This window comes from Heteronotia binoei, chromosome 13 (genome assembly GCF_032191835.1).
Source record: "Heteronotia binoei isolate CCM8104 ecotype False Entrance Well chromosome 13, APGP_CSIRO_Hbin_v1, whole genome shotgun sequence".
Taxonomy (NCBI): Eukaryota; Metazoa; Chordata; class Lepidosauria; order Squamata; family Gekkonidae; genus Heteronotia; species Heteronotia binoei.
Window position 1 is genome coordinate 62,942,225 of NC_083235.1, and position 16,386 is coordinate 62,958,610.

General features: G+C 42.9%; 1 protein-coding gene across 1 annotated transcript; it reads left to right on the forward strand.

Moving 5' to 3' along the window:
• Positions 1 to 3,003: 3,003 nt before the first annotated feature.
• Positions 3,004 to 15,459, forward strand: SLC16A3 (solute carrier family 16 member 3). The gene is made up of 4 exons (XM_060253055.1): positions 3,004 to 3,242; positions 7,929 to 8,072; positions 11,775 to 12,542; positions 14,463 to 15,459. The coding sequence occupies exons 1-4, from the start codon at positions 3,020 to 3,022 to the stop codon at positions 14,732 to 14,734; spliced, it is 1,407 nt and encodes a 468-aa protein (XP_060109038.1). The 5' UTR covers positions 3,004 to 3,019; the 3' UTR covers positions 14,735 to 15,459.
• Positions 15,460 to 16,386: the final 927 nt, after the last annotated feature.

Sequence of the window (16,386 nt, forward strand, 5' to 3'; positions counted from 1 at the left end):
CCAGTCCAGCTTTCACCCAGGCCATGGGATGGAGACAGTGCTGGTCGCCCTGGTAGATGACCTCCAGAGGCACCTGGATCGAGGTGGCTCGGCAGTACTGATGTTGTTAGACCTATCGGCAGGGTTCGATACAGTCGACCATCAGTTGCTGACCCGCCGTCTCGCCGATGTGGGGATTCAGGGGTTGGCCTTACAATGGCTTTCCTCTTTCCTTGATGGTCGGGGACAAAGGGTGGCAATTGGGGGTGAACTGTCCTGGAGACACGCACTTGACTGCGGAGTGCCTCAGGGGGCAGTGCTCTCCCCAATGTTGTTTAACATCTACATGCTCCCCCTTGCCCAGATTGTCCAGAGATATGGGCTGGGTTGTCACCAGTATGCTGATGACACTCAGCTCTATCTGCTGATGGATGGACAGCCTGGCTGTGTCCCAGAAAATCTGGACCTGGCACTGCAAGCCATGGCTGGATGGTTTAGGCTGAGTAGACTGAAGCTAAATCCAGCGAAGACAGAGGTCCTTTGCCTGGGTTGCGGGAGTCCAGGAAGGGAAATTCCCCTACCAGCCTTTGACGGTGCGCCATTAACAATGGCGCGCAAGGTCAGGAGCTTGGGGGTACTACTGGAGCCTGTCTTGACAATGGAGGCCCAGATAGCAGCCACTGCTAAGTCTGCATTTTTTCATCTTAGGCGGGCAAGGCAGTTGGTTCCCTTCCTGGAGCATGGAGACCTGGCAACAGTGATCCATGCAACGGTCACCTCAAGGCTGGACTACTGTAATGGCCTCTACATGGGGCTGCCGCTGTCCTGAACCCGGAAGTTGCAGCTAGTGCAGAACGCTGCGGCTCAGCTGTTATTAGGGCTTCCCCAGGCGGGAGCACATTCAGCCGGGACTACGGGAACTGCACTGGCTGCCAATAGTATACCGGGTTCATTACAAGGTGCTGGTTATTACCTTTAAAGCCCTGTATGGCCTAGGACCTATCTACCTTGTTCCCCAGAGAGTACTTAGATCTGGATCACAAAATCTGCTAATAATCCCCGCGCTGAAGGAGGCCCGACTGAAATCGACCAGAGATAGGGCTTTTTCAATTACAGGCCCCTGCTGGTGGAACCAGTTACCAGATGAAGTGAGGGCCTTGTGGAACCTTGGACAGTTCCGCAAGGCCTGCAAGACTGTCCTCTTCCGGTTAGCATACAACTGACTGGCATTTAAAAACTTCAGAGGAAGCCCGTCACCATCAGATTAACACCAAATTAATAGACTGTTTCTGTTTCTTTGTCTTAACTGTCTTAATTGTTTTAACTACTGTAAATTATTGAATATGTATTTTAATATTTATTACGGTAATGTTATTGTTCTATGCTTTTATGTTGTAAGCCGCCCTGAGCCCGCCTCGGTGGAGAGGGCGGGATATAAATCAAATAAATAAATAAATGTACTTGCCTCATGCTATTCAATGCCCCTGCTTTGAACAGCAGACTCCTTTGCCTTATCACAAACTACTTTCAAGTGGTCTCCTCATTTTCAAAAGTGGTTTGGACATGGGAGGGTAGAGGTGTGCACAAGGCTGCCCTTGGGTGTGTGGAATGAGTTGCACAATGTTTTGGATCCTATCCTCTATATTTTATAGAGCGTGTTACTTTGATGCTTGTTTCTTGTTCTCTCTTTATGTGGCTTGGGCTAGCCTGTGTATTTATTGTAACTCAATTTTCCAGCAAACATAAAGGGATGATGAAGGAAAAGCATTTGGATGCTTTCCTTCTGTAAGAGGTTTATTTCTGGAGTTTGAATGTTAAATTCTTTACTTCCAAGCTGTGGAGTGCTGGTCCTGTTACAAAAAGAACTCCGAATGATCAGCTATTCAGCCCTCAGTTGTGTAGACACTATTGGCTCCAAATTTGTATTTATACCCATGACACTTATCATACTAACAAGGAACAAAATAGTCTTTATAATAGCGAAGTGGTGCCACCATGTGGATCAAAACATCCACAGTTTGGCCCACCAAGGCTATGATACAGGGTTTTTAAAAATGAACAACAACAAAAGCTAAAAAGCTCCCCAAATCTGGGGTGGGAGGAACCAACAGGAGCCAGGGAATCTCTGTTTGGAATAAGTCAGTTAAAGGGATGACTGTGTAAACTATCAGGGTAATATTGACAGGAGCATTATAAAACTTGGGAGAGTGAAGGTAGCCGAGGGCCATGTATGATGTTTGTGGAGTTGAGGTAACTGAGGGCCATGTATGTTGCCTATGGAGCTGAGGAAGGCAAGGGTTACAGGAGAGGGGGACACATTATAGGTGTCTGTATTCCAATGCTAGAAGTCTCTGAGCCAAAATCAGGGAGCTGGAGTGCTTGGTGTTTAATGACATTTTAGATATAGTAGGTATCTCAGAAACAGGGTGGAATGGGGAAAAATTGTGGGGTACAGATTCATGGGTATAAGCTCTATTGGCAGGACAGAGAGGGATGGGTTGGGGGAGGTGTTGCATTCTACATCAGAGAGGTCATAGAATCAAATGTTAGAAAACATCAGGGGGATTTAGTCCCCAATAGAAGTAATATGAGTAGAAATACTGGATCCTAAGGGTTATTTAAAAGTGGGGATGTACCAAACCTTTGAAGCTGATCTTGAGACGAAGAAGGAAATAAGGAAAATGACTAAAGCAGGTAATGTTACTATACTGGGAAATTTCAACTATTCTCACATTTACTGGGAAAACTTGTGCTCGTCATGCTGTAGAAATGAGATTCCTAGACATCATAAAGGACTGCGTTGGAACAGTTGGTCACAGAACCAGCCCAAGAGGTAGTGATCTTGGACTTGGTTCTGAGCAGGTCTGAAGACCTGGTGAGAGATGTAGAGGTTCCACTTGGGAACTGTGTCTAAAATGCTATTAAGTTCAGCATTCAAGTCAATGGAAAGTTACCCCTAAAGTCAAAAACTTTAACATTTTTGTATATAATCACTGTTCCTCCCCTGTATTATATTTTAGGAAGCTGATAACCTCTCACAATGGGAGCTGTGGTAATTGATGATGGTCCTTCTGGAGTTAAAGCCCCCGATGGCGGCTGGGGCTGGGCTGTTCTCTTTGGATGCTTTATCATCACTGGATTCTCCTACGCTTTCCCTAAGGCCATGAGTGTCTTCTTTAAGGAGCTTATCCGTGAATTTGGTGTTGGATACAGTGACACAGCATGGATCTCCTCCATTCTGTTGGCTATGCTTTATGGAACAGGTAATTTTAACTAACTAAATAAATAATGGCGGTAAAGAGCTCAAAGAAACATTTAATTCTAAAATAACTGTAGATGATTTTAGATTAAAAAGTAACTTAAGCAAAGATTGAAGAAAATGACCCAAGGAGACGATATGTAGCACATTCTTATCAAAGAGAAGTTAAAACACATGGCTTTTCAAGCAGACTTTTCTTCAGTTTGTACCAAGCAGCAGCACTGGGAAAAGAGTACAAGGCCTGGGGAGTTATTTCCTCAGGGTCTTAAGCAAGCATATTAAAAAAAACTCCTCCATCCTATAATCAAACCAATACATCTTATACTGTCCCACCAGAAACAGTAGATTTCCCACCACACGGTTTTATTCAAAGTTATTTTGAATTGACACAAATCTATTTGAGCTGGATACACAGACATTTTGGCAAAAGCTGACACTACCACACATACAATAGATAGATCCAAGTGGGCAGCCAGGCTGATCTGAAGCAGTTGAACAAAGCAGGAGTCAAGTTGCACTTTTAAGACCAACTAAGTTTTATTCTGAACGTAAGCTTTCGTGTGCTAAATACACACTTCTTCAGATGATTTTGTGATTTACCTAGACTTGCAGAAACACCACTTGGCAGGAAACTTTTATTACCTTTTATGGCTATCCAGACCAAATGACCTTCTAAATTGCCACACTGTTCCACCATGTGATCCCAGCCAGTTTACCCTCTTAAATCAACAAACTGCATGTATTTTAGCCCACTATGCCTGATCCCCTCTTCTGAAGAAGTGTGTTTTTAGCACATGAAAGCTTATGTTCTGAAGCTTATGGTCCCCTGCTTTCAAGTCCCATCTCTCTGCTGCTGATCAGATGGCCAGTAGAGACTTACCACCAAATAAAGGGAGGAACACCTGATGTTTTAGCAACATGTCTAAACATGGGCAAAACCCAGCGTGTCACCCCGATGTGCCTACATCACTTCTGGTCACATTGGAAGTCACGTGGGTACGTTGCTAAAACACTGGGTGAGATTCTCTGCTCATGGTATGCCCACTCTATGTTCCACTAGCTGCACGGAGGGACCTGGTAACCCTAGCTATAAGTATTTGAGCTGCTGCCCTAATGGGCCGAGTGGCTTTGATTGTTAACAGCATGCCAAGAGGCTGAGAACTACAAAAGGAACAGGGGAGCAGCCCAGTTAGATTCAGGGCAAGGAAAAGGTAAAAAGCTGCCTAACCTGATAGGCATGGCTTCAGGGACACAAAAAGAGTTGCTGAACAGAGATGTTGCAGTAGCAGAATCCAGGTGTCTACTGAAGAGCTTTGTCACTGGCGCCTTGTGCTACACTTTATAATCTGGGCTTTAGCACTTGTCTGCTATGTTCTCTGTTCATTGGGTATTAAGAGTAGTTGAGAAAGATTCAGAGAGCAATATGGCAGGTGGCAACAGAAGTACATCTAGCTTTCAGGGCTGAGAAGGGTCAACGAATGCCACTTTGTAGACATGTCGCTCAATGTCCTCTTTATGTGATGATTTTTCTTCCTCACCCTTTCTAATACTGGGATCTGAAAGGAGGTCCTCGAATTGATACAGGAGGTCTGGGGACATTGCCTCCTCCTGAGAAGCTCTTCAGATTTAGGCTATGGGAGGTCAGGGAATGATGACAACTGCCTGAGCAGTTTATTCAGTGGATCCAGTTTATTTATGTTATCCCTGAACTGAGAGGAGTTACCAGTGGAATAATCTCATCAGGGTTTTTTAGTGGGAAGAAAGGAGCAATAACATTCTGTTATATGCAGATGATGTTTTAATCTTTTTCCCTGAGAAAAAAACATGCCTCTGTGCCAAAACTCGTTGTTTATACAACAGTATTGGAATTAATTAGAGTGTAGTAATATTTCCCAAATTGACCTTTCATTGGAAACTACAGGACTGACTTACCTGGGGATCAAGATCACACCAATTGTCTCTCAAATAGAACAGACCAATACGGAATGAATAATTCTAGTTAAAAATAGATCTAGATAGATGGAAAGCACTAACCATGTATGGGGTATAGTTAACATTTTAATAAAAACAAATGTGTACTCTCATCACACCTGCGTAATCAGTGGTCTTCTGTTATCAGCTTCCTGAAAGTATTCCAGCAGATCAGTTATTCTTTCCGGGAATGAGGCACTACCTTTTCCTCTCTCCATGAATTTCAGCTTCCAGTGACAGAAGGGAATTAAGCTACATTACTTACTTAGCTATCGTTAGGCCTTCTTAATAACATCAGCACTAGAATGGAAATGGCTACCTGATTAATCCACATGAACTCGTAATGAAGATTCTTATTTAATTCCAGTGGAAGGCTGAATGTTTCCCTGCTGCATTTACCACTGTACTTCCATAAGCAGGTTGCCCAACAGTCATTGTGACCAGACAGACCTGGTATACACTCAATAGACCAAAAAGAAAAGATTTACACACACATGCAACTTGTTCAGTTTGGCCTAACTCCTGATTAAAAATTGTTAACAGTGCCTTGGCCAATAGGAAATTATCAATATTAAATCAACTGACATACACCAAGGCAGAGGTTCATTCTTGCCAAATGCTCTGGGATAAATATGATCTCTCAGATTACACAGTGGCAATATATACAGCACAAATACTGAGGGGTTTTTTTTGTGGGGGGGAGGGGGGGAAGGCTAACCTGGCAGCATATAGTTTCATAACATTACTGCTTCAAATGCCTAATGCCACTTTTATTTATAAATAACTTCCTTTATTTTATAAAACTGTTATATATGTCTTTCAGAGACAGTAGAATCTAGAACAACAAATATTACCTAGTCACTGGAAATGGATGTTTGCGTCAGTAAAAACACTGGCTTTTGATTCGAGACTGAAATTTCTATACTAGGTATACTGGAGCCCCCACAGGTTATGCGGGGCGGGGGGAGGAATCCTAAATCAGTTTTCTCTGTGTTGGAGGTGTGGGCACCCAGAAAAGTCACTGGTTCATATGATCTGGGACTACTTCAGAACTGACTCTTTTGCAGGAAAATGTACTTCAATGAATGTCTTTCTGCAAATAACTTCTAATGTAATGTGTCTTCTGTTGGGCTATATCCCAGCAGTATGGAACCTGCCATGTGGTTATGAAAAATGGATCCCAGAAATAACACTGTTGGAAACAGACTGGAAGGATACTTGTCCATCAATGCAACTGTGGAATGAAGAATCACATACACCTAAGTACAATTTAAGGCACAGACTTATTAGTCCATCTGCACACTTTAGATAGAAACATTGTTTGCGACTATCACAGAAAATACCAGATCTCTTGAAATATAAGCTATAGTGAAATGATAGATAAAAAGCACCATGACACAGAGTGGTAAAACTGCAGTACTGCAGTCCGAGATCTCTACTCACGACCTGAGTTCGATCCCGGCAGAAGCTGGGTTCAGGTAGTTGGCTCAAGGTTGACTCAGCCTTCCCTCCTTCTGAGGTCGGTAAAATGAGTACCCAACTTGCAGGGGGGAAAGTGTAGATGACTGGGAAGGCAATGGCAAACCACCCTGTAAAAAAAGTCTGCTGTGAAAACGTCGTGATGCGACATCACCTCAGAGTCAGAAATGACTGGTGCTTGCACGGGGGACTACTTTTACCTTAAACAGCCCACATCAGAATATTTACATCTCCTTCACTTTATACCTCTAAAACCCCAGTCATAAAAAGCAGCCCAAATAGGAAAGATTTCACCGGTATTTGGCTACTAACTGTGGGAGGAAACCAAGAATGCCTCTGTACATTACTTGCTGTTTGAACTTGGATCACAGATGGTATAGTTAAAAAGGTGCTCTTGGGTGGTTTTAAATTTCATGAGGGAAATGTAGAATATGTTTCCTGAGATATGTAGAGACCCTACCACTAAACAGTTTATTAGGTCAGAGCCAATACTTTGAATTGTGCTCTGGAAATAACAGATTGCCACTGCAGATGCTGGAGTACTGATGTAAGGTGTCTTTGGCAACCTCCAATGAACTGCTTCAAGGAAGCATCAGCTGAAATTACTGAACAGTTCTCACAGTTCTCATGCAAAGGCATGAATGCTAAGCAGGAAAAAGTGGACATGAATGCTGCTCATGCTTTCAGGAGCAGCTGTGGATTTGCAGGATTCCCTAAGGCAGCAAAGCTAAGGAATCAGGAGAGGTGGAAAACAACTTATTATGGTTGTCTTTCTTCACATCACAAGACCTACCAACCACTATTACCTCAGTCTTTTCTGAGTTCAGTCAACTCAGTGGCAGCCAGGCCCACAACATGGACAGAGAAGCTGTAAGCACTAATCGGTCAAGTACTATCACTGCAGAACTTGGGCCAGCTGAAAGAAAGAGGCAGCGTTGTTACGGTCTCTTAACACCAAATCTCAGCTTGACTGAATATGTGTGAAATATGGCATGAGTCAGAATTTAACATATATCCATGATCAGTGTTCCCTCTTACTGTGGAGTTTTGGGAGCAAAAATTCCGCTTCATGAGCTACTGGCATGAAAGTTGCGAGCTGCTGCATAAATTAGTTTGCTCTGAGCTGGAGGCTAAAAAAACTGTGAGCTAGCTCACACTAACTCATCTTAGAGGAAATGCTGCCTGTGATGGTTTTATGCAGGTGCAGAGACAAATGTAAGACGGTCTCTTTTTCTGTCAGGTCCCCTGTGTAGTGTGTGTGTGAACCGGTTTGGTTGCCGTCCTGTTATGCTGGTTGGAGGCCTCTTTGCTTCAGCGGGGATGATAACTGCATCCTTCTGCACCAGCATCATCCAGGTCTATGTTACAGCTGGAGTCATTACTGGTAAGTAGCAGTGGCAGACTTTGAAAGACTCACTTAGCTACACTACACATCGCAACACAGTGTTTAGCAAGTGGGCCAATGTTCCCTCAAGAGGAAAAGCCCATGGCATAGTCTCCTCCTTGATGTGCTAGCTTTGTGTATGCAAGGAGATCTCCAGGCAAGGCAACACTGAACCTCCATTTGCATTATGAAGTACTATAGCCTTTGGACAGGTATAACACACGTTCCTAGTGTTCTTTGTGTCTCCTGCTTTTCCTGATTCCCCATCCCTTCTCCCAGCTGACTGGCTGCAGTCAAACATTTGTTTCCATTCTTTCTCCTTCTGCCAGGTAAGTGAAACCCCCTCAGTGTTGCAGCTCAGTCACAATCGCCTGTGTAAAGAAATGCATGTTCTCCTGGAAGGGTGGCAAGGACCATTTTGCATTTTGATAGTCTTTTTTCTTTTTCTGGGCAGAGAACAGGCTTACCTCAGCCCACCTTCATACAAATAGTAATAGCTCTAGCCAGTGGTATGGCTAAGTTTCCTCATTCTCTCTCCCTCCTCCCTTCTTCAGGCAAGGAACAGAGCTGGGGTTGTTAAATTCTAGAGAGGCTTGAAGAAGGAACTTTATGGAGATTATAGGAAAAGCTTCCTTGACCTGGGCTGACTGGGGTCAAGTGGGAGGGGAAACAGATGTAATAAAACCTCCTTGCTACAGGAAGGAGCTCTTTTCCTTGGGTGCTGTGTCCCTGAGCGCACACAAACCTCTCTTCTGGGAAGGCATCCTTTGAGCATGTGCTTACCTCAAGAGCTGGAGCAAGCTTCAAGGTAATGGTTACTTTGTAGAGATATGGAACTCCTAAGCTAAAGACCTTGTCCTAATAGAGCATGTATAGAGAAAGGGGTAGAGGATTTGTGTTTTACCTATTTCTTTTAATCCCTTGTTCAATTCAGTTTCAGTTTTATCATTATTACAGTCAGTGACCAGCTCCAACTGGCAAAAATATTATCAGGGATACAGATATTCAAGTTAAGTTCAAGTTAAAATAAAAATAGAAAATTTAGCAAAAAAAATTTAAAATTACATAGTAGAAAAAGAATGATATAAAATATAAGATATAAAATATTAGATAATCATATTCAAAATTTGAACCTGGAATCTAAAAATCAAGAACTATACAGTAGACCTTGTGATGAAATCTAAGTCAAGGCTCAAAAGGGCAGGACTGAAATTTATTGTACACTTTGATCGCCTGTGCACAGAATCTAGCAGTTTGGTAATAACTGAGATTTCATCAGGTAATAATTTATTTAAGCATATCTGGTCCGCCCCTGCCACAGAACCGTCAATAAGGGAAAGAATTGTCTTATCTCAAATTTGTTTATAGAGAGGGCAGCAGAAAAATACATGTCCCGTTGTTTTCACCTCGACTAGAAGGCATGGTGTTATCTTATAACTTCCTTCAAAAATCATGGATGGCATGGCATCACATCTGGCCAATATAAAAGCCCTCCTGTAAGGGGGGAAATCTAAAGTTTTAAGATACTGTGCCATTGCCATGATGTGTTTCGTCTTCTTAGGCCATGAAGCCAGAAGGTTTCATTAAGTCTTGCTGGCGTTCCATGTCACAAATCCTTTAACTAACTGTGAATTTGGCCTGATCAATGGTCTGCAACAAAATGATGCCAGGTGAAAGGCCCATTCTTTCAACCCTGTGAAGCCAGCTTGGTTGCTAAGAATCTTGTGTTATGAGGGAAAGAAGTCCTTTTGCATTAATATGTATCTTAAGCCATTGGGAAGCGGATGCCAACAGAATCGTCACCTCTGTCTTCATTTGACCTGTTTCTAGACTGAGAGAAGAGTTAGGAACAGTTGGAGGGGCCTGTAAAATGGCACAAAGGAATTTAGATTGTATCTTTTCAAATAAATTCAAGCTTGTGGCCAAAATACCAGTAAGAGTGTCATAGAGAAGTTGGGCTATTACTTTAGACTGAGACAGCTTCAAAGCAACAGGTACATAAAGGCTCCCCTTAGAACGAAAAAAATCTTAATATTGCATACATAGTTCTCTTGGCACTCTCTGCTTCCAGCTTACAATGTTCATTAGTAGATCTGATCTCCTGGAATACTACCTCTAGATAGATGAATTTATTGACCAACTTGATTTTATTTCCCTTCATTGACCATACTTTTTGGGTGGGGCATCACCAAATACCATAGCTTTGGTCTTATCATAACTGATGGTAAGATGTTTCCTGTAGTGTAATTCGGAAGGTGAGGTCCTTCTTCACAAACAGCCATTGTTGCAAGGCTTCATCTTGCAGACTACACACCAACCTGTCACAGAGCATTTGTTCCAAATTAATAAAATTGCAATGTTGTGCCAGCTGTCTCAGCCCCATGACATATGAAGCTATGCCCTTGGTAGGACCCGGGCTCCATATGTAGAATGCATGCCACCATGCTATTTCAGAAGGTTTTGGAGCAAAATGTTTTTCCAGTGCAGCCACAATGTCTTTATAAGAAATGGTTGCCAACTTTGTGGATGGCAGGAGAGCTCAACCCTTTATCTCTCTGGATTCACAAGGGTCCATGAAAGTTTGGTTAAGCTAGTTGACTCTAGAGTGTCAAGGTTAACTAAGATAGTCTCAGGAAGCTAGGCTCTGATTCTCTATTTAGAATCTGATAGTATATAAACATTCCAAAATGCAACAGTAATGTGAAACCAAAGATTTCAGGTTTTCACGGCTGGTAACATCATTAGGGTTTGTAGAATCTTTCGGGCTCAAGTGCCGTGTTCTAGAACACGGCACTTGAGCCCGAAAGATACTACAAACCCCAGTAATGTGAAACGTTCTAAATCTGCCTGGGAAACAGAACCAAAGTTTCAAGTGTAGAGTCTGATTAATATAGAAATTGAAATAGCACTGGGTTAGTGTAGGCAGACAACTGAGACTCAATCCAGCCCTGTTTCCGCAACGCCAGTTTCCAGTTGGGGGCAGGGGATCCCCTGGTTTGGAGGCCCTCCCTCTCCTTCAGGGTTATCAGAAAGCAGGTGCAGGAGAAGAATGTCTGCTAAGCACTCCATTATACCCTGTGGAGGCTGGTTCCCCATAGGGTATAATGGAGAATCAATCCGTGGGTATCTGGGGCTGGGGGGGGGGCTGTATTTTGAAGTAGATGCACCAAATTTACAGCATGGCATCTGGTCCCTCTCCTCAAGAAAAATGCCAAGTTTCAAAAAGATTGGACCAGGGAATCCAATTCTATGAACCCCAAAAGAAGGATAAAAGCAAATACTTCTTCACCCAAAGGGTGATTAACAAATGGAATTCACTGCCACAGGAGTGGCAGTGGCTACAAGCATAGCAAGCTTCAAGAGGGGATTGGATAAACAGATGGAGCAGAGGTCCATCAGTGGCTGTTAGCCATAGCGTATTATTGGAACTCTCTGTCTGGGGCAAGTGATGCTCTGTATTCTTGGTGCTTAGAAGGGGCAACAGTGTGAGGGCTTCTAGTGTTCACTGATGGACCTCCTGATGGCATCTGGGTTTTTTGGCCACTGTGTGAATAACCCTATGAATAACCACATCCTGAATATTTTTTATCTTGGGGACAGGAAATCTGTATCCTGTGTATCCTGTGCTTTCTGGAAATCTCGTCCACCCCTGCTATCAATGCTGAATTTTGTTTGTTTAAAATGGCATTTGTTCTTTTCCAGGTTTGGGTCTCGCACTCAACTTTCAGCCTTCACTAATCATGCTAAATCGTTACTTTGACAAACGTCGCCCTTTGGCCAATGGGCTGGCTGCAGCTGGAAGCCCTGTTTTACTTTGTGCTCTTTCACCATTGGGGCAGGTACTGCAACATGAATATGGATGGAGAGGGGGATTTCTTATCCTGGGTGGGATACTTTTGAACTGCTGTGTTTGTGGAGCTCTGATGAGACCTCTGGAACCTCCTAAGAAAACTGAAGATTCCAAAGCCGTCTCCGAGAAAAAAATCAAGAAAAAACTACTGGATTTCAGTGTTTTTAAAGATCGAGGCTTCCTAATCTACACAGTGGCTGCCTCCATTATGGTACTGGGCTTGTTTGTTCCACCAGTTTTTGTGGTGAGCTATGCTAAGGATCTGAAATATGAAGACACCAAAGCAGCTTTTCTTTTGACCATCCTTGGATTCATTGATATCTTTGCTCGACCAATTTGTGGAATAGTGGCTGGCTTGGAATGGGTTAGGCCCCGCTGTGTCTACTTCTTTAGTTTTGCTATGATATTTAATGGCGTCACTGATCTAATAGGATCAATGTCCTACAATTATGCTGGGCTAGTGGTCTTCTGCATTTTCTTTGGCATTTCATATGGAATGGTTGGCGCTCTTCAGTTTGAAGTACTCATGGCTATTGTTGGTACACAGAAGTTTTCCAGTGCTATTGGCTTGGTTCTTCTGGTTGAGGCAATGGCTGTTCTAATTGGACCACCTTCAGCAGGTAAATTTTATTTCAGTTAATTAACTCATTGCTCTTTAAGTTTTATGGGATGTTTTGTTGAATAGGATGGAAGAAGAGACAGTCACTGTAGGAAGCATAGTGTGAAGTGTTGAATGTCAGTTTTCTTTTTGATGCCTCCCACTCATGTAGTGTTCCAGTTGGTACACTGTCCTCCATTGCACTTTTTCTTTTTCGGGGAGGGACGGTGACTCAGTGGTAGAGCATCTGCTTGGGAAGCAGAAGGTTCCAGGTTCAATCCCTGGCATCTCCAAAAAAGGGTCCAGGCAAATAGGTGTGAAAAACCTCAGCTTGAGACCCTGGAGAGCCGCTGCCAGTCTGAGAAGACAACACTGACTTTGATGGACCAAAGGTCTGATTCAGTATAAGGCAGCTTCATATGTTCATATGTTTTAGGGGAGGGACGGTGGCTCAGTGGTAGAGCATCTGCTTGGGAAGCAGAAGGTCCCAGGTTCAATCCCTGGCATCTCCAAAAAAGGGTCCAGGCAAATAGGCGTGAAAAACCTCAGCTGGAGACCCTGGAGAGCTGCTGCCAGTCTGAGAAGACAATACTGACTTTGATGGACCAAAGGTCTGATTCAGTATAAGGCAGCTTCATATGTTCATGTTCTAGTTCCAGGTCTGGTGGACTGGGAAATAGTAGAGGCTGATTCCTGGGCACAAATGGGAAGATTAAGAAAAGTCAGCAGGAATACTTACATGATATGATGTCCAGTGAGTGATTGTTCAAATTTAAGGCTGTTACTCTAAGGAGCTCTGGGTAGCATACAGAGTTCCTCCCTCCATCATTTCATGCTCCTAAAAACCTTTTGAGGTAGGTCAGGTCAAGTCAGTCACCCAAGTAGTACCCTCATGTTATTTACAGAGTGTCACAAGTGGAAAGAAATCTCAGCAACAGAATTCTCACAGATAATCTGAATTTCTGGTTCAGGTAGATTTGTCAGACTTTCTGAGAGGTTAGGTTCTGCTTTCTGCTAAAGTACTTCTCAGAGGAAATTTAAAAATGTAAAAATGCACAAGGGAACATACTGGTCCTGTTACCATTTTTATCCTTATTTTTTTTTTAAATTTAAATGTGAAGCCTTTTGCTTAGGGCGTGTAATGTAGGTCTCTGACAGGCGTCTTGGGAGAGTTATTCACTTGAAGTTTGGCATCTACGGTAATTTTTTTAAAATTTATCTTTAAAATGGTAGTGTCTGTTGAAGATATAAGAAGAAGATATTGGATTTATATCCCGCCCTCCACTCCAAAGAGTCTCAGAGCGGCTCACAATCTCCTTTACCTTCCTCTCCCACAACAGACACCCTGTGAGGTAGATGAAGATATTGGATTTATATCCCGCCCTCCACTCTGAAGAGTCTCAGAGCGGCTCACAATCTCCTTTACCTCCCTCCCCCACAACAGACACCCTGTGAGGTGGGTGGGGCTGGAGAGGGCTCTCACAGCAGCTGCCCTTTCAAGGACAGAGTCTCAGAGCGGCTCACAATCTCCTTTACCTTCCTCCCCCACAACAGACACCCTGTGAGGTAGATGAAGATATTGGATTTATATCCCGCCCTCCATTCCGAAGAGTCTCAGAGCGGCTCACAATCTCCTCTACCTCCCTCCCCCACAACAGACACCCTGTGAGGTGGGTGGGGCTGAGAGGGCTCTCACAGCAGTTGCCCTTTCAAGGACAACCTCTGCCAGAGCTATGGCTGACCCAAGGCCATTCCAGCAGGTGCAAGTGGAGGAGTGGGGAATCCAACCCGGTTCTCCCAGATAAGAGTCCGCACACTTTAACCACTACACCAAACTGGCTCTCTAATGCACAATTAGAGAAAGTATTTGATTCAATGTGTTGCTATTTTTTCATTATAATATTAGCAGTTTTTAAAATTGCCTATGAATTTTCTTTTCTAGGTAAAATCTTGGATGTGACCCATAAATATATGTATGTTTTTATTATTGCTGGTACCGAAGTCGTTACCTCATCTCTCGTGCTGGCTGTAGGAAATGCTTGTTGCATTAAGAAAAAACCAGCGCATTCACAAGAAAAGGAGGCAGCGGAAAGAGAGGAGTTAAACAAACTGCCTGAAGACTCCAAGGTGGACTCTATTGAGGTGGAACAGTTTTTGAAAAAGGAACCTGAAAAAAATGGGGAAGTTGTCACTAATCCAGAAACGTGTGTGTGAGTGTGACAAGGATGAATGGCATATATTTAGGAAATCCAAGTAACTTTAACACTCTTATTTTAGAAATAGGGCTAGCTTAGGGCTGGGCCATCTGTTTGCCAAACTGGAGGCCAACTTCTTCACTCTTTGGAAGCTGATTAAAAATAAAAAAAATCCCTCCCACTTAAAACAGGATTGATCTTCAAGTTAAGCTGCTTGGGTATAACTACTGTTGTAAACTAAACAAATGGCCTCCTAAACACACATAGAGGACCCCCCCCCCCATAGGCATCACCAGAAAAACTCTCACTTGGATGAAAATGTATTTTAACTAGAGAGGAATTATACATAAAGTTTCCTGTAACACAGTTGAAATAGCTGTCTGTTTTTGTGTGTGTGGAGCACCTTAATGACTATGTCTGCTTTAGAAGGACTGGCTTAGCAAGAAAAAATCTCAGGGACTTGGTAGTCTCCAGTAGGTTTTTAAGGCATACTTTCCCAAATATTTTTAGTTCTTTTGGCTCAGCCCTAATCTAATTTTGATAACATGTACAATTTTAAATGACTTTCAGTTTGTCAATGTATTTTTATGAATTTTTGTTTTACTTGTTTTTACTGGAAATATGATATATGTACCAAGAAAGGCACTGAGATTCTTCCTGGGAAACCTCATAGTTGCTGTTCCCAAATAGTGTGAAAAACAAAAGGAAATTTGTTTATAATCCTAAAAGGCCTGCTGAACAAGCTGTCCTATAAACTATCTATTGACCTTTGGGTTTAAATGCAACCTCTTCTGAGCATACCTTATTTTGGACAGAGTTCGGTACAGATAATTTGAACAGATGGATTCAAAGAACCTCCCCATCCCCCCCCCCCCAATTGATGGACATTAATTTCTAGAATGCAATTAAATTGGAGGGGAACCACCCATGCCTTGTATAGACAGGTATAAAAAGCTATTATAAAAAGGTGCTAGTGAATTCATTTTTATAAGGCAAAATATTATAAAATAATGCTCTCCCATAATTGAAATATCATGAGGAACTTACAGAGTTACAAATACAAACACAGACAGCTTCAAGAGGGGAATGCATAAGCATATGGAGCGGAGGTCCATCAGTGGCTATTAGCCACAGCTTATTGTTGGAACTCTCTGCCTGGGGCAGTGATGCTCTGTATTCTTGTGCTTGGAGGGGGGGCAGAGTGGAAGGGCTCCTAGCCCCACTGGTGGACCTCTTGATGGCACTTGGTTTTTTTGTCCACTGTGTGACACAGAATATTGGACTGGATGGGCCATTGGCCTGATCCAACATGGTTTCTTTTACGTTCTTATGTTCAGAGTTGTTAGCCCTGTTACTGAATGGGATAGGTTAAAGGAAGAATTACAGGAGTTTAGAGGACTCTTTGTCTTCTGCCACCCTACAGTCTTCTGAAAAGAAAAAACAACAACTCCTTTGCTACACCCCCCCTCCCCACCTTGTAATAGCTGGTGAAGCAATGTTTAGATGACACAAGACAATATTTGGAAGCAAAAGTGTAGTTGACCCTGCTATGATACACTCAGTGGCAGGAATGCCACGGATTCACTTGAACATTCTGAATAAGAAGAGTCCTAGGATTCATAGCTTCATGTAATACAAATTAATTGTACTTGAATGAATTTTTATCAGCTT